This window comes from Callithrix jacchus, chromosome 15 (assembly GCF_049354715.1).
Source record: "Callithrix jacchus isolate 240 chromosome 15, calJac240_pri, whole genome shotgun sequence".
Classification (NCBI taxonomy): Eukaryota; Metazoa; Chordata; class Mammalia; order Primates; family Cebidae; genus Callithrix; species Callithrix jacchus.
Window position 1 is genome coordinate 80993003 of NC_133516.1, and position 25425 is coordinate 81018427.

At 38.6% G+C, this 25425-nt stretch overlaps 1 protein-coding gene across 2 annotated transcripts in view; it reads right to left on the bottom strand.

Moving 5' to 3' along the window:
- SLC15A2 (solute carrier family 15 member 2) overlaps positions 1-25425 on the bottom strand; it is a 42845-nt gene that overhangs the window by 6586 nt on the left and 10834 nt on the right. Inside the window, exons 4-19 of one of the 2 annotated variants that reach the window (XM_002758745.6) lie at positions 24444-24536; positions 23003-23102; positions 20903-20993; positions 20526-20603; positions 14380-14462; positions 13798-13884; positions 13530-13619; positions 13393-13437; positions 12292-12324; positions 11651-11739; positions 8816-8897; positions 8098-8232; positions 7499-7663; positions 7298-7344; positions 5381-5491; positions 4548-4644 (exon numbers count right to left, since the gene is read on the bottom strand). In XM_002758745.6, the coding sequence (XP_002758791.3) occupies positions 4548-4644; positions 5381-5491; positions 7298-7344; positions 7499-7663; positions 8098-8232; positions 8816-8897; positions 11651-11739; positions 12292-12324; positions 13393-13437; positions 13530-13619; positions 13798-13884; positions 14380-14462; positions 20526-20603; positions 20903-20993; positions 23003-23102; positions 24444-24536 (1426 nt within the window). The remainder of the gene's footprint in view (positions 1-4547; positions 4645-5380; positions 5492-7297; positions 7345-7498; positions 7664-8097; positions 8233-8815; positions 8898-11650; positions 11740-12291; positions 12325-13392; positions 13438-13529; positions 13620-13797; positions 13885-14379; positions 14463-20525; positions 20604-20902; positions 20994-23002; positions 23103-24443; positions 24537-25425) is intronic. The other variant, XM_002758746.6, reaches the window with a different exon arrangement.

Sequence of the window (25425 nt, forward strand, 5' to 3'; positions counted from 1 at the left end):
TAATTCAGCATGGTGTCACATGCCTGTAGTCCTAGCTACTTGAAAGGCTGAGCCGAAGGGTCACTGAGCCCAGCAGTTTCAGGCTACAGTGAGCTATGATTGCAGTACTGTACTGCAGTGTGGGAAACAGGGCGAGACCCTATTTCTAAAAAAGAAGAAGGAAGAGGTGAAGAAAGAAGAGGAGGAGGTTGATAGAATTAGGTTGGTTTAATATCTGAATATCAATTGATGTGATACACCATATCAACAAAATAAAGGACAAAACTATATTATTATTTCAATAAATGTAGGAAAAGCATTTGATAAAATTCCCCCTGTTCGTGCCAAAACAAACAAACAAACAAACAAACAAACAAACAAACAAACAGAAAACTCTCCAACAAACTAGGAATGGAAAGGAACTTTCTCAATCTGACAGAGTATCTATGAAAGATCCACAGTTTTCACACTTAATGATAAAAGACTGAATGCTCTCCCCCTAAAATGCTTTTTGTTTCTTTTGTTACTACATAGCAACAGTAATCAAGACAGTGTAGTACTGGCACAAGGATAAACATACAGTTAATGAAATGGAGTTGAGAGTCCGGAAAAAATGCCCTTACATTTATGATCAATTGAATTTTCACACAAATGCCAAGGCCATTTAATAGAGGAAGAACAGTCTTTTCCAGAAATTGTCCTGCGACAACTAGATATACACATACAAAAGAATGAGGTTGGATCCCCTACCTTATACATACTAAAAGTATGTCTGCTTTCACCACTTCTATTCAATATTGTACTAGCGCTTCCAGGCAGAGCAACTGACAAGGAAAAGAAACAAAAAGCATCCAGATTGAAAATGAAAAAGTAAAGCTATCTGTATTTGCTGATGATATAATCTTGTATGTAGAAAGTCTAAGGGATCCACTAAAAAGCTATTAGCACTAATAAATTAGTGCTAAATTTTGCAAGGTTGCACAATGCAAAATCAATATACAAAAGTTAACTGTATTTCCGTAATTTGCAATAAAAATTTTGAAAATGAAATTAAGAAAAGGATTCCATTCATTACAGCTTCAAAAAGAATAAAATAATTAGGAATAAATTTAACAAAATAAATATAAAATGTATACTCTAGAAATAACATGTGCTGGGCATGGTGGTTCATGCCTATAATCCCAGCTACTCAGAAAAGGAGAGAAGATCACTTGAAGCCAGAAGTTCAAGACCAGCCTGGGAAACATAGCAAGACCCTGTCTCTAAAAAGGAACCTTAGTCTGGGCATGATGGCTCACACCTATAATCCTAGAACTTTGGAAGGCTGAGACAGAATTGCTTGAGGCCAGGAGTTTGAGGTCAGCATGGTCAACACAAGAAGACCCCAATCTCTGCAAAAAAAATTTAAAACTGACCAGGAGCAGTGGCACATGTCTGTGGTCCTAGCTACTCAGGAGGCTGAGGCAGGAGTGTCATTTGAGCACTGGAGTTCAAGGCTACAATGAGTTATGATGGTGCCACTGTGCTCCAACCTGGGCCACAGAATGAGACCTCATGTCAAAATAAAATAAACAAACTACAAAACATTGTTGAAAAAAATTAATGAAGACCTAAATAAATGGAAAGACATCTCATGTTCACTGATCAGAAGACTTATTATTGTTAATATGGCAATACTATTCCCTAAAATGATCTTCAGACTCAATGCAATCCCTATCAAAATCCCAGCTGGCTTCTGATCTTAAGATGATCCTAAAATTCATATGAAAATTCATGGGACCCAGAATGGGTAGACAAATTTTACAAAAGAAGAAGGCTGGAGACTCACATTCTCTTAATTCAAATCTTACTACACAGCAACAATAAGCAAGACAGTGTAGTACTGGCACAAGGATAAACATATAGTTCAATGGAATGGAGTTGAGAGTCCGGAAAAAATGCCCTTACATTTATGATCAATTGAATTCTGACACAAATGCCAAGGCCATTTAATAGAGGAAGAACAGTCTTTTCCAGAAATTGTCCTGCGACAACTAGATATACACATACAAAAGAATGAGGTTGGATCCCCTACCTTATACCATATACAAAATTTATCTCAAAATGTATTAAATATAAAACTCTTAGAAGAAAACATAGGCACAGATTCTTATGACTTTGGATTAGGTACGACATCAAAAGCACAATCAACCAAAGAAAAAATAGATAAATTGAACTTCTTCATAATTAAAAACTATTCTGCTTCAACAGACACCAACAAAAAAGTAAAAGACAACCTATTGAATGTGAGATTTTGCAAATAACAGATATGTGTAAAGAATCCTTACAACTAATAAAAAATACAAATAACCCAATTAGAAATTAGACAGAGGAGGCCAGGCGCAGTGGCTCATGCCTGCAACTCCAGCACTTTGGGAGCTGAGGTGGGTGGATCACAAGGTCAGGACTTCGAGACCAGCCTGACCAACATGGTGAAACCCCGTCTCTACTAAAATTACAAAAGAATTAGCCAGATGTGGGTGGCACGTGCCTGTAATCCCAGCTACTCAGGAGTCTGAGGCAGGAGAATTGCTTGAACCCGGGAGGCGGAGGTTGCAAGGAGCCGAGATGGCACCATTGCCCTCCAGCCTGAACAACAGAGCAAGACTCCATCTCAAAAAGAAAAAAACTAGGCAGAGGATCTGAATAGATACCTCTTTAAAGAATATATACAAATGACTAATAAAGACAGGAAAAAATGCTCCAAATATTTAGCCATCAGGGGAGTGGCAACCAAAATCACAATGAGATACCATTTCACACCCACACACGAGTGGTTACAACAAGGAAACAGAAAACAAGTGTTGGCAAATACAGAAAACTGCACCTCATATACATGATTGATGGAAATGTAAAACAGTGCAGTCACTTTGGAAAACTCCACAAATGGTTAAACATAGAGTCACCATGTGACACAACAATTCTACTGCTAGTTACCTACCCAAAACAAATGAAAACATATGTTCACATAAAAACTTGTACATGAATATTTATAACAGCATTATTCTCAAGAGTCAAAAGGTAGAAATAAATCAATTGTACATCAACTGATAAATAAAATGCATTATATTCATGCAATTGAATACTACTTGGCAATAAAAAGAAATGAAGTACTGATGTACGTTACAACATGGATGAGCCTTGAAAAACATGCTAAGTGAAAGAACTCAGACATGAAATATCACATATTTTATGATTCCATTTACATGATATGTCCAGAATAGAAGAATTTATAGACAAAGTAGACTAGTGGTTTAAGAGGAATTGGGGAATGACTGCTAATGGGTATGTTATTTTTTGGGAGGGGTGACAAAAAGTGTACCAAAATGACACAAATCTGTGAATATAATAGAAACCACTGAATATATGTTATTGCATAGATATTCCTTCTATATAATGAATACATTATATATTCCTCCTATATACTGAATACATTATACATTCCTTCTATATAATGAATATATTATATACCTATATATATCTATATAATGATACACATTAACATATATTGACTATGCTAATGTATTTAAAATCATTGAATATTTTAAATGGGTGAATTTTATGGTATATGAATTATATCTCAATAAAGCTGTTATAAAAAATGACATACCAAAGGGATTAAGTTAATTAAATTAATTAGTAAAATAATATAATATGAATATTAATGAAATAACAAGGTCAAGATTGACATCAAAATTAAAATCAGAAGTTCCCTGGACTGACTGCAAGGACACTTGTTTTTGACAGACCACAGTTAACTGATCCCCAAACTTCATGTAGGGATTGACATTACTATCAGTTTTAGTATTTCAGACGGTGACATGTTAGCAGATCAAATTGCCAGGGAGTAAGATCTGCGTATGGAGATGGCCAAAGAAGACATAAGTGCTTTTTCATAAATAACTTTTGTTTGCTTGGAGCCATAATGAGTCTGGAGCAGACCGTGACATTTCATAGTGATGGCTCAAGAGAAATTATGTCTCTCCTTCCCCAAGACCCTTTGCCTGTTGTGGATGTTTTCTCTTATCATCCCCTATGGAGACAGTGGGCTTTCTAAAGTCACTGTAGAGTCAGCTGCAGTGACTAATGCCTGTAATCTCAGCACTTTGGGAGGCTGAGGCAGGTGGATCACTTGAGGTCAGGAGTTCAAGACCAGCCTGGCCCACATGATGAAACCCCATCTTTACTAAAAATACAAAATTAGCTGGGCATGGTGGAAGGCACCTGTAATCCTAGCTACTCAGAAGGCTGAGGCAGGAGAATCGTTTGAACCTGGGAGGTGAAGGTTGCAGTGAACCGAGATTACACCACTGCACTCCAGTCTGGGTGACGAGAGCAAAACTCCATCTCAAAATAAATAAATAAATATAAAGTCACTGTAGAATCTGTCAGCTTACAGCAGAAATAAATATATGTGTCTGCTTTGCCACAGAGTCTTCTCTTTTGTTTTCTGTCCTGCCTAGAGAATCCCAGAAGATATATACATGGAGAGTATGGAGAGGGTGAGGAGATGGCTGGGAGCTACTTACGTTAGTAATAACAAACAGATATGCCGCACCAAATTCTAGTAGACCCAAATTCAGAGAAAAGTTCTCATCTTCTGTTCTACAATGCACTGCAGGGTATCTGGAACAGGATAAGTTTAGGTTAGAATAATATGACGGCTTAGAAAAGCATTCCCATCTCCAGGCAAAAGTTATTTCATCTCTCTACTGATGACATAACTGATGAGATCTACTACTGATGAGATTATCTCTCTACTGATGAGATCACTAATGATAAAAGCAGTGAAGCCACTAATTGTCTTTGAAGAGAATGTTTCTTGGAGAGGGTTATTTTCATGCCCGGTTTCTGTCCCTGATTTCAACACTTTATTGCCTGTTGGGTATTTCCTGAAATATTCAACCTAAATAAAGAAGGTGTAAATCATATTCTTTTGTGAACTTAAGTCCCAAGTGAACTTTCCTCATGCAAATCTTATGACTTTAGTAGAACAGACTATAACAGTGAACCTGAAAGGATAAGCTCTAAATAATGAAGTGCCAGTGCAAGGTACCAAAGTACCTCCTTTAGTAGAAATAGGAACCAATAATAAACTGTGAAACTCACAGAGATGAACTGTGTTAATTACACAGAGATGGGCTGTTAATTATACAGTGTGGTCTTCACAGCAATCATGATCTCAACATATATGTGCAGAATAAAGTGAGACTGAGGGAAGAAAGCAAGAGTTGGAAAAGATCAGGAGTCTGTCTACTTAAAATTAGCCCACATGCACCTAAGTTCCCTACCTATATACAAACATAGTACTAAAAAACAATTATTGACAAAAATAAAATGTCCACAGGGGCCATGCACTTACTCTCCTCTTTGCACAATTCTATAAGCAGACACACCATAGTCTTCACCAACACTGAGAGAGATATCTGTACTCAGGGAGATGTTGACATCTTTATGCAAAGTGTTAACAAACCTGAGGGTAGAGATACTATTTAACATATCAAACAAATACACCCAACAGGAGCACTTGATAAAAGAGGTTAGGGGTCTTTTATGTTTTATGTATTACTAAATCCCCAGTGCCCAAGTACCTAGAATAGTGGCTGACACATAAAAGGTACCTAATGTATATTGTTAACTAGACAAATGAACGAGCCCACATGTAAAAAGTAATCCATAATCTTAGCTGTCCCTAACTTTCTTTTTCCTGAACTTTTATCATCACATCCTCACCAGACCTCTAACTAGATGGACACTATCATGATCATTTATGGCAATCTTGAGTTTCCTCACTAAGCCAGCTTAGGTGCATCCAATTTGTTTCCCTTATAATGGTGAATCTACCAACTGAGACTTTACTAAGAAAAGTAAGATAATTATGCATATATAAAGATGTAATAGTATTTACATAAAACTGATATCCTCTTATAAATGAAATCTAATATGACTTATACAAAACTCAAACTCCCTGCCCAGAGAGGGTTGTTATAATTGTTTTGGGGTCTGCAGAAACTTTGGACCCTTCCAGAACCATGTCTCTATTTTTCTGAACCTAGCCTCTAGATTGTCCTCTCAGGATGGGTTTTTGGTACATTTCTGTTTTGATAGCTTTTGATTTGGTCTCTGGCCTGAGGAATAAGAAAGACAGTTCACTCTAGAGTCCTGAATGTTGATTCTCAGACTTTAGATCATTCTGCACTGACCTAGAAAATGCCCCTTCCAGAGACATATGACTTTATGACTTCACAGTCTTATTTTGAGCTGTTTACTTTTTTTTTTGAGGCAGAGTTTCACTCTTGTTGCCCAGGCTGGAGTGCAATGGCTCAATCTTGGCTCATCACAACCTCTACTTCCTGGGTGCAAGCAATTCTCCTGCCTCAGACTCCTGAGTAGCTGGGATTACAAGCATGTGCCACCATGCCGAGCTAATTTTTGTATTTTTAGTAAAGACAGGGTTTCTCCATGTTGATCAGGCTGGTCTTGAACTCTTGACCTCAGGTGATCTGTTTGCCTCAGCCTCTCAAAGTGCTGGAATTACAGACGTGAGCCACTGCGCCCAGCTGTTTACTTTTTTTGAAGCACATTCAAAAGCAAGTTATTACGACTGTCCTACCCTTCAGTGACATCCAGATTTTTCCTAAAAGTTCTCCTCTAAAATGCTATTCTCAACAGCAACTACTTGACACAGGTGGCCATAGGCCTGTATATCTGTCCATTTCATATCTAATACCTGCCACAGAGAACATATGTCCTCTTGGGCACTCCATCTGCACAACTGTCCCTCACTGTTTGACAAGACCCTTCAGCCTTATCTGGATTCAAAACTAAGTCTTTTGACTCCAATTGTGTACTATAGCATGATGCCTCTATAGGCTTATAATAAAAACTTTACTTTAAAAGATACATATTCAACTATCAAAAATGAAGGATTTTTTTCTCACTTTCAAATCTCTCTCTGGCAATCACAAAGAGAGAAGTGCTCAGTTATTTTTCTGAGAGTAAGATAAATAGATAAAATTCAGCAGAAAAAAATTATGCCCCAGAGCACAGGGGCCATAAACAGATAAAATCATCTTTGAATCTCACATGGGGAAAGCAGCTTATCTGCCTCTTACTGTCCTAGAAAATTCCTTTTGACACCAATGCCCCTGCCAATTGCCCCCTGGCAATCTACGAGAGAGAATTCTTATTTAGAACAAGTAGAATAAAGCCCCAAAGACGAGAAGAGATCCAAGATTCCAGAGAACAGTGTGGCCTGGAATCTCTATGACATTCAAACCTTACGGCTGTCATCCCATTGGTTGTTTTGCTTTCTGTATCCTTTACCTAAAACAGAGGAAAGTAAAAATCAGTAACAGCTGACAAAAGAAGACCTATACTCAGAAATTTGATCATGAGGCATATTCTTGGTAAGACACTGATAAGACAGTCATATTACTTTGAGATGATAACTTAAAACACAGGCAATTCCTTAACTTACCATCATGCTGGAGATACTGTTCCCATCTTTACGAATGAAGAGACTGTACCAGTTCTGCTCCTGCACAGAATGCTCAGTGTAGACAGACAAATTGTGATATTTCAGGTGGAAATGAAAATCCTGGCTTTTTGTTTTCAGGTACAATTTGGAATAATGTGGTGTTTTCTGTAAAATGAAGAACCTAAAATGAAGGTCACATATACCTTCTACTCCATATTGGACACCACAGTGTTGTAGCATCTCAGGGTAGGTGACCTCACTAGACACTTTCAACCTAATAATTTCTTTCTTTAACCTAGCCATTTTATTTCTTGGAATCTGCCCTAAGACATAATCAGGGGCATGCATAAATATTTGTGAATAAGAATGTTCATTATAGGATTATGTATAATAACAAAAACTGACTACTTTATGTGGAAATGTCTAAATAAACTATGGCATATCTATAGGATGAAATATTTATTATATGCTCATTAAAATTATGTGCTCAAAGATTATCTAAGGACATGGGAAGATGCTTACGATACAATTAATATTAAGAAAAAATCAAGATCAATATAGCATACAGACTTTCTAATTCATTCAGTCGCACACCTCACCTGAAAGGATTTAATGGACTCTATCAACAGAGAATTGTTTTCATTTCCCAGCATTGTCACCTTCATCTCATCATCTGCCAGATTCAAAACTTGTAGGAAAACCTCCTGAGAACCTGGCTGGGCTGGGGCCATTTCCTTAGAACCAAGAACACATGTTAGAATCACCAACAAATAATCCTTCAGATACAATGAGAATACATATCTCAGTTGTTTCTGACAGCCTAGTCCACTAGCCAAGTGGACATGGTTTTCTCCCTCTGAAGAATATTTGGCTTAGAAAACTCTAAAGGCAATCTGGAGAGGGAAACACCAGCTCAATGTAGCAAGTACCAATGCCAACTTACAAACTCCATGCTTTTTGACTCAGCTGTGGCCCCACCCATAATAGTGGCTACTCAATCTGCCAAAAGGTATTTACTTGAGTATCTGGAAAGGCATCACATAGCCTGTGTTCCCTAAGGAGATGGCTAGCTATCTTGGATATGAGTGTTTGAGAATTCCCTGAAAATACATTCTGAGTCGCTCAGGTGAGAGGTGGGCCTCATTTTGCATGCTTTTCTACCCCTATATCTACTTATTTATCACAAATACTTATGATACACTTCTTATAAAACAGGTACTGTGCTATGTCCCGGGGAATCATGATTGAACAAGTCAAAAGAGCAAATAAGAAAGATATGGTCCTCCCCTCAAGGAGCTTTAGAGTTACCAAACTCACATTTATTTTTATCTCTACAGCTGCTGCAACTGCAAATGCCAGGCATGCTAGGATCATACCAACAGCCATTTTCCTAAGTGACCTGTGGTAGAAAGGAGAAACAATTATACTTAAACTTTAGACTCTAAAGAATAAAACTGAAACTTCAGAGCCTATTATTAAAGACTGCATTAGGTTGTTCTTGCATTGCTATAAAGAATGCAATTACCAGAGACTGGGTAATTTATAAAGAAAAGCAATTTAATTGGCTTATGGTTCTACAGGCTTTACAGGAAGCATGGTGCTGGCATCTTCTCAGCTTCTGGTGAAGCCTCATAGAACTTTCAATTACAGGAGAAGGCGGAGAGGGTATAGGCATACCACATGGTGAAAGCAGAAGCAAGCGAGGAGGCAGGAGATGCCATACACTTTTAAATGACCAGATATTTTGAGAACTAACTCATTCACTATCATGAGGTTAGCACCAAGGAATGATGCTAAACCATTCATGAGAATTCACTCCCATGATCCAATCATGTCCCACCAGGCTCCACCTTTAACATTGGGGATTATATTTCAATATGAGATTTGGGCAGGGACAAATATTCAAACTATATCATTCCATCTCTGGCACCCCAAAAGCTCATGTACTCCTCACATTGCAAAATACAATTATACCTTCCCAGTAGTCCCCCAATGTCTTAACTCGTTCCAGCAGAAACTCAATCAAAAGTCCCAAGTCCAAAGTCTCATTTGAAATAAGGCAAGTGCCTTCCACCTATGGGTCCATAAAATCAAAACAACTTATTTACTTCCCAAATAAAATGGAAATGTAGGTATTGGGTAAGCATTCCCATTCTGAAAGGGAGAAATTGGCCAAAACAAAGGGACTACAGGCCCTAGGCAAGTCTGAAACCCAGCAGAGTAGTCATTAAATCTTTTTTTTCCTTTTTTTATTTTTTATCACCACACCCCCATTAAATCTTAAAGTTCTAGAATAATCTCCTTTGACTCCCTGTCCCATATCCAGAGCACACCAGTACAACAGGTGGGCTCCCATAGCCTTGGGCAGCTCCACTCCTGTGGCTTTGCAGAGTTCAGCCCCTATGGCTGCTCTCACAGGTTGTTGAATGCCTGTGGTTTTCCAGGGCCAGGGTGTAAGCTGCCAGTGGTCTGCCAATCTGGGGTCTGGAGGATGGTGGCCCCCTTCTCACAGCTCCACTAGGGGGTGCCCTGGTGGGGACTCTGTGTGGGGGCTTCAATCCCACATTTTACCTCTATACTGCCCTAGCAGAGATACTCCATGGGGACTCCACCCCTGCAGAAGGTTTCTGCATGAACACCCACGCTTTGTCATACAGCCTCTGAAATCTAGGTGAAGGCTGCCAACCATTCTTCATTCTTGCACTCTGCATGCCTGCAGGCTTAACATTATGTGGAAGTCACCAATGTTTATGGCTTGCACCCTCTGGGGAAACAGGCATGTCACATGGTGAAAGCAGGAGCAAGTGAAGGGTAGGGAGCTCCTACACACTTTTAAATGGTCAGATCTCATGAGAACTCACTATCAAGAGGATAGCACCAAGGGGATAGCACTAAACCATTCATGAGGAATTCATCCCCATGATCCAACCACCTCCCACCAGACCCCTACTTCCAACATTGGGGATTACATTTCAACATGAGATTTGGTTGGGTACAAATATTCGACCTGTAACAAAGACTTTTCCTGATTTGATCCCAATTATTTTTCTTTTTTTAATCAATTTTTCCATGACCAATTAATTTTCAAGGTATTTCCTAGAACTTGCCTTCATACATTCTTCTTTCTTCTTTTACTTGAGTCACATTGAACTTCTCTTCTCTGTTATATGCCACATTTGCCCACCTCCACCTTTGCTTATGATGATTTTTCTATCCACTGTGTCATAATACCAAAAGTAATGGCAATACAACTAGATGTATTGAACATATGCCAGGTGTTCTACATGCTTTACCTCACCTTCCTCTGCAGAAGTCTGTTGGCCTTGGCAGGGGAAGACTTTTTGTTTTCTATACCTCCTTGGCACTTGATCTTCCCTTCCTAGGACACTATTTTACCTGTGTAGTAGTTGTGTTACATATATATGCTCTGGTCCCCTTACTAAGTAATAAACTCTTTGAGGGAAATGGGTGGTTTTCTTTTTGTGCTTGATTTATATTTTCCTGACAGGTGGTCCCAAACTTCCCAACATCTGCTCAATGAACAAATGACTAAAGGCCATTTTCATATGATAAAGTGGTCATCAAAATGAAGTTGCTATTAAATCAAGAATGAAAGGAGGCTTGAAACTTTCTTTTGCCAAACTCTAAAAAAGACTAATCTTTCTATTTAGAAAAGATTTCAGGCAGTAATTGGGAACAATTCAATCCCCAGTCCTACTAGATTCCTCATTTGTTTCATAGGGAAGACAGGAGATTTAAAGGGATTAGTAGTCATCAAAAGCTTTGAGTTTCTTTGAAGAGACAACATTCAAGAACAAAGCAGCTACATTTTACATTTTTGGTTTTTCATGAAACCTAAACCTGCTGCTTCAGCATCACACAGTTAAGGCCACAGTAATGGCTTCAATTCTCATTAATTAGATCTAATTCCCATTTTTAAGTGTCAATAGGCACTTAATGAGAAAAATACTTAGTCTAACAGTATTTTTCTTCGTGACGACTGGTTTTGGATTATCATCTATCGATAGATGATCATAGATGATAAACCAAAACCAGTCGTCACGAAGAAAAATACTGACATTGACTCTTTATCAAACACGACAAAGACTGAGTTGGTTTAGGGTAATCTATGCAGGCATAGTGAACACTTACGAGAAGTGAATTCCACACTTGGAGACCAGACGATAAATGACAAGGTCAAATAACGGGATGAAGATAAGAACCAGAAGGGGATTTAGAACCTGTAACACCATGATAAAAAGGATTAACTACAAATGTTCTCCTATGGTGAGTGTGAGCACTGCACTCATTTACTTGTATATACACACTCTCACATCTACACACACTTTTGTCATTTTAAGTACAAAATGATTCCACATTCCTCAGTCCATTTACACCCATGACCCTATTTCCCTTGCATATTTAGCTTCCAAATATCCCAAGGGACAAGTTTCACTCTGAGCATCTCTTTCTGCCAACATTATTGTGTGCTCTTTCCTTTCATGACTTCATTGCTCACAAAACAAGACTTACAATTTCTTTCACAATATTTTCATTATATTATCTTGACATGGAAAAAAATCCAAGGCTTATACTTTACCTGTGGCAAGTTAAGTACTTAACAGGGGGTGTCAAGGAGAACTGTGGGGCTTAAAGGGCTTCATCTCGAAGCTTGGCCCTTATCAGTGTATAAGAAGAAAAGCATCAAATTATGGTTGTTAATCCTAACACTGCAGGTGGAGGCATAAATGAGGAAAGAGATAAGTCCCGATGGCTATAGAAGAGTTGCATACCTGCATCTGGTCTGGCTGAAGCACAAAAAAACCCTGAAACATTAACAAAGCATATTTAGATGGTGTCTGAAGACAACAAAAAAAATTATTGGCTTAGATGAATAATTTTGCTAGTTAGCAAGTGAGAAGCATGTAAGACAAAATTAATCAGGTCTTTGGTTTAGGGCCACTGTTTTGTCATTAAGATTATTTGGGGGATGGGAACAGACTTGGGAAGGCTTCCGGCTATGTTTGCCAGGCAGTTGAGCCTAAGGGAGAAATTCTTTTCTACATATTATGCTTTCCCTAACTTGAAAGAATAGAGTCAGTGCATTTTTATTGATCTCAGCAACTGCAGTTGTAGGTCTTAATAATGTGAAGGACGCGACATCATAGTTAGGGTGAAGATGCTCCTTGACACAGTGTTTCCAAAGTTGTTCTCCAGAGGGTCAACAAGATGACCACCATAGTAAGTAAGAGACAACCAGAAGAAGGGGAAAAGCAAAATTTTATTTGGTAGGCTCCAAACAGACTGACTAATAAGACCCTGATATCATTCTACTCTATCCTTTTGAAAACTGAGAAGATAGAAAAATAATACGCTAATCTAGGAAGAAAACAATTGAGAGCAGAGATGGTATCTTATTTGAGTGGGCCAAAGAATGGAGTTTAGAAAAAGAGAAAATAATATGTATAACCTTCTCATTCTTTCCATATCCATATATACAAAATATTCCATTTACCACAGGTCCCCTGCTGTGATCCTTGTTGAAGAGATGGACCAATTGTGTAGTAGCGTCACTCAAACCTGACCCTGCTGTGCCCCGGGATAGGCTTAGATAGAAGAAAATAACCATACTAGGTATGTATCACATGTATCTCAATACTTCCTTGTATACATTGAAACTTTCTCATCCTTATGTTCCTGACTTCTAAAGAGAAGATTCTGGTTTTTATTCTAGACTAACTTTCTTTATCTTTGCCTACACAGTGCCTTCAGGCTAAACATACCTCTCTGAAGATCTTGCTAGTTTTCAGGAAAAACCACAAAGAAATTAATTTTTCCTCAATATAGATGATGAAGAAAATAATAGACTTCTCTGGAAAATCTCTTCTACTCACCAAATTCCTATTCATTCTGGTGGCTTGCAAAGTCCATCGTGAACCCTAGGGCAAACAGATCCTTTTATGAGAAATCCCTTTCCTATGAGAGGGAAGTGGCTGTAAAGAGGAGTAATGTCTAAAAGAACAATTCTTACCTGCTGATCCAAAAGAGCCCAGAACATGGGCAATGGGATATAAAGGAATAGTATCCTGGTCAGTGCCTTCACATCCATAATGAGCTGCTTCTGCAAAAAGGAGGAAGAATAGGCAGAATTGCTAGAAGTTCTGTACATGGCTTTCTTGCTTAAAGTAGAAATGTCCAAAAAACAGTAGAGAGGAGGTTGAATGTGGTAGGGTAGAATCATTTTGAACATCAAGAAAGACACTACCAAGCCATAAGATGTTTTTGCACTTCCAACTTACTGGATATTTCTCAGCTGCCCAGTCTAGCCAGTGCTGTCGTTTTGGAATGTCTCCAGAACGGTTCTTGAAACGATTGGAGAGAGCAAACTAGGGCAGAGCATAGGCATCATGAGAGAGATAAAGAGAATAACATCCTCTACCTCTTCCAACTTACTAAACCTTCCTTCAAACATCATACTTTTAGTGACTTATTCTAACTCTTTGACCTAATCAGGCATTGAATTTCATAGTTTTTCAGATATAATTTTATCTATCACTTTAAGAAAGAACTTGCCATTCAAAACAAAAAATAACAACAATGAAAAAAGAAAAAATGTTATATGTCCTTATTTCCTGAAGGTACTATATATGATTACATTTCAGAAGATTTTTGCCAATTTGAAAAGATGATTTCTTTTTTTAACTTAATGGTTAAATAGAGGTGTAAGAAGAAGCCTGGTTAATCTCAGCTTGTTAAAAAGGCATGGAAATAGAACAGAGGTCACTGAGAAAAATGTATACTCATATTTGAAAGCTCATATTCTCAGCATAGCATCTCTTTCTTTTGATTGAAAAAGGCAGGAAAACAATTTATGGACTTACCCAGATACATTTAAGAACTTGAGCCACTATGTTTCCTTCAGGGGGTGGCTTATTGTACATTTTGCTTCCCATTGCAAACACAACTGCAGTTAACACACAAACAAGGTTTTTAGTTTCTCATTTATTAGGTTGGTACAAAGGTTATTGAGGTTTTGCCATTACTTGCAATAGTAAAAGCCGCAATAACTTTTGCAGCAGTCTAAATAGCACACTCAGTATGTCAGTGCTAAGACAGACTGCTGAATTGTGGGAGTGGCTGACAAATCTCATAAACAGGAAACTGACTTACATTGCCTGACTTCTGGAGTTATAAAAATTGCAGGAGCCAAGAGAAGATAAAATGGTATGTTGTTAAGAGAGATATCTATTGAGAATGTATGCAATCCCAGAAGTAGAAGTCATCTTTGACTTCTTACTCTTTTTTCTCCATCTCCATATCTAAAATGTTGCCAAGTTTCATCCGTCCTCTTTCTTTAATGTATTGCCTATTTGCCCCATCTTTTACTTGACTTCTGCTACCACTTGTTCAGGACTTCACAACTTGTACTTTGGATTAATAAAATGGCCACCAACTAGTTTCTCATTCCCAAGTCTCTTCCCTCTTTAATCTGATGCCATATGTTTCTTTCTAGGATCTATTAATACTAAACTAACCCAAACTCCTGGCATGAAAGGGCTTCCCAAAATCATTATTATCCTGATGGTTATTGTTATCCCTGCCATCTGTTTGAAGATTTATCACATGTAACTTGTTAAGCATTTTACATACATTAACTGATTTAGCTTGACAAAATATGTAGTACTATCTCTATTTAACACATGAAGAAATATTAAGGAAATTAAGCACCTTGTACAAGATTATACTGCTAGAAGATACCACAACTGCACTTTTGACCTGCGGCTTTATTGACTCAAATATCTATGTTTTTGATCCTTATAATGCATCTCACTCACTAATTCTTATACCACACACTACACTGTACTAGACACTACTGGTAATACAGGTGAAAAAAACAGGTCCCTGTCCTCTAAGTAGCTCACTTCAACCTGCCATTTCCCACTTTATATTTGATCAATCTTTTTGAGGTGCCCTATGTTGTAGCCACTATTCATCACTTCTACAAACACTTCTATAGTATTTCTGTTATTGAGCTCATTCTGTTTCTCTCAGCCCATATCTCTGTCCATTGACCACATCTCCACAGCTAATTTTTGGTGAATTTTATTTCTTTATTTTTCCTTTTATTTTCTAAATTAACAATGAGCTGGTATTACTTTCGTAGTTATAAAATAGTGGGGTTTTTCCATTTCATTAAATTAAAATCAATAGAAAAACCCCATCTTGGTTCCCTCCCAGATGTACTTTCCTCCTTAACAGATTTCCCAGCTTCAGCATGACACCCTTGTACTAGATCCTCTGCTAAAGATGATTTTGTCAGTGACCAGTAGCATTTTCCAGTATCCTTACACATTAGAATGCACAAATCACCTTACTTTCTCTCCTATCACTTTTAAGATCTCCATTCCTCTCAGTCAGATTCACTCTACCACTTTTTCTCATTCATTCTCTCAGTTCCCCCAAAGCTTCCCCAAATAGCATCCTTTATCTATAACAGCTGTCGCACGGTTCATAGAAAAAAATTGTTCAGTAGAAGAATGATAATCCTGAGAGTCAAGTGGGCAGATAAAGAGGTACCCAGACAAAAGGAAGATTTGGGGTAGGGAATAAACGGCTCCCTAAATTAAGAAAGACCCTAGAAAGACGCTGAACATCTCAGGAATGTTGGTTGCAATAGTGACAGTGTAGTGATAATAGGAAGACTTATGTAATCAACTAAAGTCACACTTATATGTCAAGGCCACTTAACTAAAGAAGACGAGTATAAGCCTTTGAATTTCTCTATTATCTACTCCTTCTAGTAGACGATGTTGCCTCTTAATTCACAAAGAAAATGGAAACTCCTTCAACTTCCTGCCATCAAATCTACTTTTTTCCTCTCTCATCTTTTTTTTTTTTTTTTTTACAAGATGGGATTTCACCATGATGGCCAGACTGGTCTTGAACTCCTGACCTCAGGTGATTCATCCACCTCGGCCTCCCAAAGTGCTGGAATTATAAGGATGAGTCATCACGCCTGGCCCCAAATCTAGTAATTATTGTACCCACACTCATCCTCTCCTCCCTCTAGGTAGGTGAAGGTGTTATTCCTCTTCCTATCCAAAGCTAATTTGTTCATATGTGTTTTCATACTAATTATACTGTCTTCATCTTGTATCTTCAACCTCTTTCTCCACTGAATTATTCCCAATAATATTCAAGCATGCTCAATATCCTCTCTGGAATCCATGTCATTTTCCAGCTATAAACACTATTTCACTTTCTTACTGACAGAGACAAGAGACAGATAAATTCCTAGACAGACAGGAACGGGTCCCAGTAAAACCCGACCTTCAAGCCAGTTTAAAGCCTGAAAACTGAGCTGCTGGTTCTGGACAGAGTCCATGACCTCAGTGAGAACCTCCGTCTCTGTCATACCCTCTCTATTGGTTCCTTTTGGATGCCACCCATGGACCAATCAGCATGCACTCCCCCATTCTTAAAAAATCCACACTCAGCCTCACAGATGGCTACCCACTTCGGGTCCCCTCTCACAGCTGAGAGCTTTCCTTCTGCCACTCAATAAAATTATTCTCTGCTTACTCACTCTCTGGTCTCCACAAACCTCATTCCTCTTGGTCATGGGACAAGAACTCAGAACTTGCTGAGCTGCAGGTGGTGGGAATGAAAGGGCTGTGACACCCCTGGTCAGCTTGCCAAGCTGTGAGTGGTGGGAATAAAAGAGCTGTTAACACTGGACTAAAGGAGAAAGATTCCACTTGCTGGACTAAAAGAGAGAGTTGTAACAAGCTCTTTCTCAATGAACTACAGTAGTGAAGAACTGCAACATTTCTGGGAGTTCAGAATTCAGGACTCCCTGAGCAGGAGCTGTAACACCCCTTAGGGCTCTGCACTTGCTTGCATCTCAGAGTTTTTGGGTGCCATCATGTTCCCCTCGTCTAGACGCTGCACCCAACACAGAAGCTGCTCACTGCATGCCCAGTCCAATCGTGGGCTGAGCATGGAGCTGCAGTGGGCACAGGTTCTGAGAAGGTGGGAGCCAAGTGCAGCCTGCCAGGCTGAGCAGAAGGAGCGAGCCCAGTGGGCCTGAGCAAGGCCTGGACAGAGGCAACAGCAGCCACAGAGATTTCTGGCTGACAAAGCAGCACCAAAGGAATCCTCTAACGTTTACTTCCGAATCTCCTCCAGTCTTCAGCCTCCACTATTCTACCATAACTGATGTAATCATATTAGTGACCTCCTTATTGCTATATTTAATAGACATTTTTCACCCTTATATTTAATAGACATTTATCACTCTGAATGAATCCCTTCTTGAAATCCTCTTGGAATCCAAGATAGTACAATTACCACTTTGGACATTCCTTCTTAGTCTCATTGGTGGGTTTTTCCTCTTTGCCTGTCTTTTAAATCCTGGTGTTCCTTGAAGTTTGAACCTATCCACTGCCCCCGCCCAACACCTTTATTTTACGTTACTCTTATTAGCTTTTAGTTAACTATCTTCATTTCATGGTTTATTGCTACCCATATACTAATGACTCCAGATCTATATCTATGGTGCAAACATTTCTTCTAAGCTCTAAACCTGTATTTCCAAATAACTGGTAATTCCAATTAAATGTTCCAAGAACATATAAAATGCAACATGTTCAAAACTAAATGTATCAGCATTGCCCCAAACCAGCTCTTCCTCACTGTCTCAGTTAATGACCCTGCTACCTACCCAGTTGCTCAAGGTTCAGAACGCTACATTAAACCTTGACTTACCTTCTCTCTCACTTAACATATCTAATCATTCCAAGGTTTATTACTTCAACCAGGGCCAGATTAGGGTGAACTGAGTGAGGTACTCATCTCAAGCATAAAATTTAAGTGAGTGTCAAAAAATTCAGTAATCAAATATTATCCTTGCCTCACCCCAACACAATGCTTTCTCTACATTATAGAAACATCACTGAAAAATTTAAATCTAACAATTACTCCTTTAGAGTTCCCCACTCTCCTTCACAATTAAGTTCTAATTCCTTACCTGTTTAAAAGGTCCTTCATTGTCTGGTTTCTGTCAGTTTCTCCTCTTTATCTTTCTCATTTATGCTTTAGGTAATCTGAATGCCTTTAACGCCTTTAACATGTCATGCTATTTCTCAATCTTTGTCTTACAGCTACTGTGTCCTCTTTCTGCATCACTTACGATCTCTTTATTGATTAATTGCTGTTCAGCCCCTAGGTCTCACCTTAAATGTCATTTCTTTAGGCTAACTTTTTACAACCCTCAAAGAGTATTTATTAATTAATTTATTTTTGAGATAGGGTCTTGCTCTGTTGCTGGAGTTGCCCAGGCTGGAGTGCACAATCATGGCTTACCACAGCCTTGCCCTTCTGGGGTCAAGTGATCCTTCCATCTCAGCCTCCCAAATAGTTGGGATCATAGGTATATGCCATCATACTCGGCCAATTTTTTTAATGTTTTGTAGAGATGGAATCTCGCTATGTTGCCCAGGATGGTCGCAAACTACTGAGCTCAAGCAATCCTCCTGCCTCAGCCTCCCAAAGTGCTGGGATTACAGGTGTGAGCCACTGCACCCATTCCCTCAAGGTCTTAGTTAAACATTTCTTATATGCATTCCCATAGCTCTCTCTGTACTTTCCTAGATCATACTATATTGATCTGGGAAATACTGATCATACTATATTGTAAATTTCTTTTACTTGTCTTCCTCTCCCTATTGAACTATATAAATTCTTTGAGAACATGAACTCTGCAGGTGTCTAATTCACCAATGTGATCCTAATATCTAGCACATAATATGGCACATAATAGGTTCATTAAGTGCTTGTTAAATAAATGAGTGAATGAAAAAATAAAGTAAAAGATCAGAGAACTGAATTATTGATTAGCACCAAGAAAAACTGAAGCTGCTGACTAATGACAGCTAGCACTTGTTTAACACTTCATTATTTACAAAATATTTCATTTACAGCATCTCTTTTTTATCTTCATAATTACTCTGTTGTGTAAATATTATTATCATGCAATGATCCAAAGAAGACATAGTACTAATAAGTGGAAAACCACAAAAATATTCTGGAAAATATCTGGCTTTGAATGGAGAAGGAAGCAGAGAATATATCATCACAGCTCACCTATAATAAATTTCCTTGGCACTGGGAATTCTGAATACTACTATTAGTGCCCTCCCATCAACTCCCTGGTAGAAAATAATACACTGAACATTGAGTCTCTGGGCTGTTTTTCCTCTGTTGAGCTCTTCATGGGTTTGCACTGGATATCTTCCAGGGGGCTGTCACCCTGAGGCTCAGAGTGAGAACAGGTTTCCAGGTCAATGATTAGAAATAATCATGCCCAAGTTTTCCCTGAGGCCATGTAAACTAAGGAACACTACATCCCTCTTCTCTTCCAGGACCGGGTTCTCAGGAATAAAACGAATGCCACTTGATTTAAGTTGCATTAATTTTCACCTACTTATCCAAATCCTCTTATTCTCTTTACTCAAGGGCAGACTCTTTGGGAGCACTGCAGAGCAGGGTAGAAACAGCTAAATCTAGAAGCTGTTTTAAAAGGCTCAGAGGATTTAAAATCTCTTCCAATTACCAGATAAATAAGCATCATATGAAGTAAACTAGTTTGAAAGAGGATTATCTTCCTTGCTTCCCTATATATTGTAGTGTAGAGCAGTAGATCTCCACCTTGACTATACATTAGAATCACCGGAGATACTAAAAAAATTATAGATGCCCAAGTCCCTGACTGGCCCACAGTTTGATCTTTTTTAAGGCTCCCCAGAAAGCATCTTATTGGTTATGCAACCTTGGGCACTGTTTTCTTAAAGTTTCTGACTTCATTCAGAATCTACCTCCAAAGTCAAGGGGAAAGCCCTACAATAACAGTTACTCAATAGGCCTAGTGTGAGGATTGAATGAAACAGCTTGTGTAAAGTGCCTACATGATGCTTTACATGTGTCAGTCATCAATGATTATTAGTTTCCTTTGCTCCACTGCACTTACCAAGCGCAATTACCATGAGCAATCCTGGAACTCCAAAAGCCAATGCATAGCAGTCTTCTCCAAAACACTGCACATCTCCTAAAGAAAATGGGATGGGAGGAGGAAAGTAACCCTGAGTCTTGAATGTTTAATGTTTCATTCTACAAGCTCAGGTTGTTGAATAAACCTGAGTTTGTAGAATACACATAGCCATCCTCTTTCCTCCCATCACTTAATCCATAATTCTTCTTTTGGGCCAGACAAATAAAGACTAAAATGAAGTTTCACAGAGTGTCAAGCTCTTATAAAAGGAGAAGAGGGACAGGAGAAAGCCAAGAGCAGCTTTGTGTCTGACCACAGCAAAGCTTTATACAGGGTCCCTCAGAAACAATCCTAACCTCTCAGCATGGGTGTGATAAATGTAGAAATCAGGCTCCCTGCATTGATGGCAAGGTAGAAGACTGAGAAGTATCTACTCCGTTCCTCTGCCTGAAACAAACAGGATAAATCATCAGTGCAATGTGTACCCTAGCTCCAGCCCCACCCCATGTTCAGACTCAGCTGAAGATACATACAAAGAGAAAGATTCAGATATTGCCTCCACAATACCTGAATTTTATATTATTAATAGGTATTTTAAAACATGGCTGGCTGACTCCAAACATTTATTCACCTTTCAAATTCCTATACAAGCAGCTTTAACATTCTTTTCCTCCCTTTACCTAGGTGAAAATAATCATCCTGTCCTCAGTGCCACTACTGTGTCCTGTATATAGCTATTCTAATATTAATGTCTTTACATTAAATGTTTGGGTTTTGTTTTGTTTTGTTTTTTTGAGACGGTGTCTCACTCTGTCACTCAGGCTGAGTGCAGTGGCTCAATCTCAGCTCACTGCAACCTGTGCCTCCCCGGTTCAAGTCATTTTCCTACCTCAGCCCTCCAAAAATGTCTGTTTCTTCCGTATGTCGTAAGTTTCTTTAGAGCAGAAATTTTATCTTACTCATTTCTGTAATCCCTAGTACTTAGCACAGCATCTGACATATATGAGGGACTCCATAAACGTTTGTTGACTGTATTAACTAAGTGAATGCCTGATTTAGTTAAATAATAGATTTTGTGGTAGGAGTATGTGTGGTAGGAATAGTACCAGAACATAGGACAGTGGAGTCAACTGTTAATGAAGCAGGATAGTTCACCTAGTGCTTAAGGGAGATCTGCCAGAGAATCTAAAAAGAAATCAGTGCACTTAGATGCGGCTAGTAAAAACCTGGAAGCGGATTTGTCCTATTAATTGAAATATCTTCGTGGAGCAGTTACCAAATGAAACAAATTTCAAATAAAGTTGCTGATGCTTCATTCATTATACATGCTTCATTCTGATACCCCAGATCTCTTCTTGCCATATTAGAACGAGTCCTTCCCCATTTTCTATTTACACTGTGTTTTATTTCTTCTGGTTTCCATTTAAACCTTATTTCACTAATCTAATTTGTATAGTTTATTATACATAGGATCCTACTTGCCAAAAGTTGGTACTTTCTTCAAAGTCAGCAAGCAGTTATGATCTATGGACTCTTGGGAAGAAAAAAAGTATCAAATAACCCAAATGGTCTGAAAGGTAAGAAAAGCACTGGAAGACAGGACAGGATAGCAGAGGCAGAAAGAGATAGTAGGCATTATGTCAGGGTGGAAGAGGGAAGAGAAAAGAGAGAGAAAGTGGGTGAGAGACAAAGAGAGACAAGAGGTAGGGGAGAAAAAGAGACACTCAGAGAAAGGATAAACCGTTATATGGGGAATGGATACTTGAAGACAGACAAAACTGAAAACAAAAGTGAAGAAGCCAGAAATGTTGACAGATCTAAAAATAGACTATTCCCTTGCCTATTTGTCACCACTTTCTCATAGAGGCTCATTTATTTTTCACCATTGGTAGTGAAAAGTATTGAGGAAGAAAGGGAATGATCAGCCAGGCTCGGAATTGGTCATTTTCCCCTTTCATGGAATCTTAAAACTAGAGATGCTTAAATCATCTCTATACTATCCATCACCTCCCATTCCCAAGGTGCTTACCACATTTCTTCCTAAATACCTCAAGTCAGAGTAAACTTACTACTTCCAACTGTTTGAAGTTTTTCTACCCATCAAGCAAAACACGACTTCTTCAAGGCTTTCACTCATTGGGCTCAGGTTTAATCACTGACATCCTTACAGCATCTATAAGTAGCTATAATATTCTCCTCAATTCTTATCCAGACTATCCCCATTTCCTTCAACCTCTTCTTATAAGACATGCCTTTTAGTTTATCTATCACCCTCTTTTCCTTAAAACTGTTTCAATTTTCTTCACTATTAATGACCAGGATCCAGCATTGAATACAACTGCTCAGATAAGATCTGACCAGTAGATTACTTCAATCTTGGCAAATGGTTACTTGCCAGGTGCCCCTGTTAATGCTGGCTTCACATTTTTGAAAATACAAAATAACAGGATTCTCACATGTGTTTCTTCAAACTGGTCTCCACCAAAAGCTGCCACGCAGGGTTTGATGCCTCCTGTCCCCAAAGCTATTAGACTCAGACCAACCAACGATAGGACTCTGAAATGGAGAGGTGAGGATGCCAACCATGTTGATACTAAATGCAACTGTAGAGATGGACTACAGAGCTGCAGAGGGAAAAAAATATGTACAAGGGCAAAGATCCCCTTCACATTTCTACCCCATGGGTACTTTGTGTTTGCTTTTATTCCTAGGAGGTATTCATGGGCACTTACCATATTTATGATCCTTCAGTCTCTGCAAGAAAGTATGCATTATGTGGAAGATTTCATCCCTGGTAGTGCCATTTACCCCTTATGAGCATCTGATAGAAGCAGATACTGAAGAAACTCCAAAGCTAACACACTGTTTCCCAATCTTGTTTTAGTCAAAGGTATACTTCAATAGAAAGACCTTTTAAGGACTCTGATCTCACACATCCTAACTAAAATTTTTAAAAAAATGTTCAAGTTAATCATAATTAGTAGGAACAATATCAAAAATTTTTGGTGGGACACCAATAAGAAGGTATCTAATATTTATTAAATATCAAGGCCAGGCACAGTGGCTCACACCTGCAATATCAGCACTTTGGGAGGCCGAGGCAGGTGGATCACCTGAGGTCAGAATTTCAAGACCAGCCTGGCCAACATGGTGAAATGCTGTCTCTACTAAAAATACAAAAATTAGCTAGGCATGGTGGTAGGGGCCTGTAATCCCAGCTACTCAGGAGGATGAGGTGGGAAAATCACTTGAACCCAAGAGGTGGAGATTGCAGTGAGCTGAGAGATCGCACCACTGCACTCCAGCCTGAGAAACGAAGCAAGACTCTGTCTAAAAAAAAATCAAACAAAATTTCTGACTCATAGGATAAATATATGTACACAGGCACACTATAACATGAATACATAAAAACTGCTCCCTGAACAGCTGTAATCCTATCTACTGACTGAACAAACAGACAGCAGAATTTATCAAATGCCTCTGATACCATAAACACCAATAGCAACTGAAGCACATGGAACTACACATAAATGTAAATATTCAAAGCTTTGAATATGACTTCTACAATGAAGTATAAGGAAATGTTGTGGACATTTTTAACCCTGGTAAACTATAGATGCATATGAATAAGAGGGAATATGTAGGGTGTGAAGGTTTTAATTATTTTCAAGCATATAAGAGGATACTAACTAGGCATTCTACAAGTCCCAAAAGCAGACGAGCTCAGATAAAGTAGAAAAGAGTTCAAGTGGTCATAAAACTGTTTTTCTTAACCAGTTTTGTAGTAAAACTATAGATTGAAAATAAAATAAAAGGACATCTCTGGTAAGAAAATAGAAAATCATTTGTAACCAATGCCTGAGAAAAGTAGTTTACTTGGTTCCATGATTTACTCACGTGTGTACCACTTGTCCTCCCAGTATTGGTAAAGCACCCAAGGACTTGATCACATGGCCAAGCACATACACCAAGGAGAGATAAATGATTGTCCTGTTAGGAGAGTTAAATCAGTCAGTCTAAAACCAGAATTGAGAAACTTGCATAATACAGACTTAAGGTTCATATTGTCTTCAGTGTGGAGATAAATGGAGAAGGAGGAGGAGAAGGAAGGAGTGGAGGAGGAAAAAATTATCTGAGAAATGCACATAGAAACAATAATGATGAATGAAGTAAACAGACCAGGAAAAAGGAGTGGAATTCTTCACCCTGTAGCATCAGAGCTAATAGACATTCCCTTCAAGTTCCCTTCCTATACCCACCATCCCCTTTGCCTCTACACACTCACTCCACACATACACAGAGAAACCCTACTTTGTACAGACATGAGAAGAACAAGGTGGATTTTTAGCTTAAAAACTTAAATGTTTTAAGTTGAGAAAATCAGTAGAAGAGGATATTTGGACCTTAGGTGTTTTCTCAAGGAATATCTTTTGCTGTAGAGATCAAGAGGGGTCAAGAAAGAACTCGAAGTAAACAGGAATGGCTAACCCAAAGGACTTCCTCAAAACTCAGGAAGCACTGGGAGGTAAAAAGCTCTCAGGTTCAGCCTGGATAACTTGGACTCTTGGACTAATTGTAATCCTCACCACAGTTTCCTCAGGGATAAGTTAAAAAGGGTAAACAAAGAGTCAGGGACTGACTGTCCAGTGATAAAAATCATACAGTTGGAAGGAACATCCTGTTGTATCATTTTTTCAAAGAACTTGAACAGCAAATAGAAAGTAGAAGAATAAGGAATTCTAGTAAGAACATACATTGAAATATGGCACACTACAACATATACTCCTTATATATACAACCACTTCAGCATTCCCCGGATATAAGTAGAATGTTAGAATTATAACGAACCTTGGAAATTGTACAGTTTACATCTGCAATT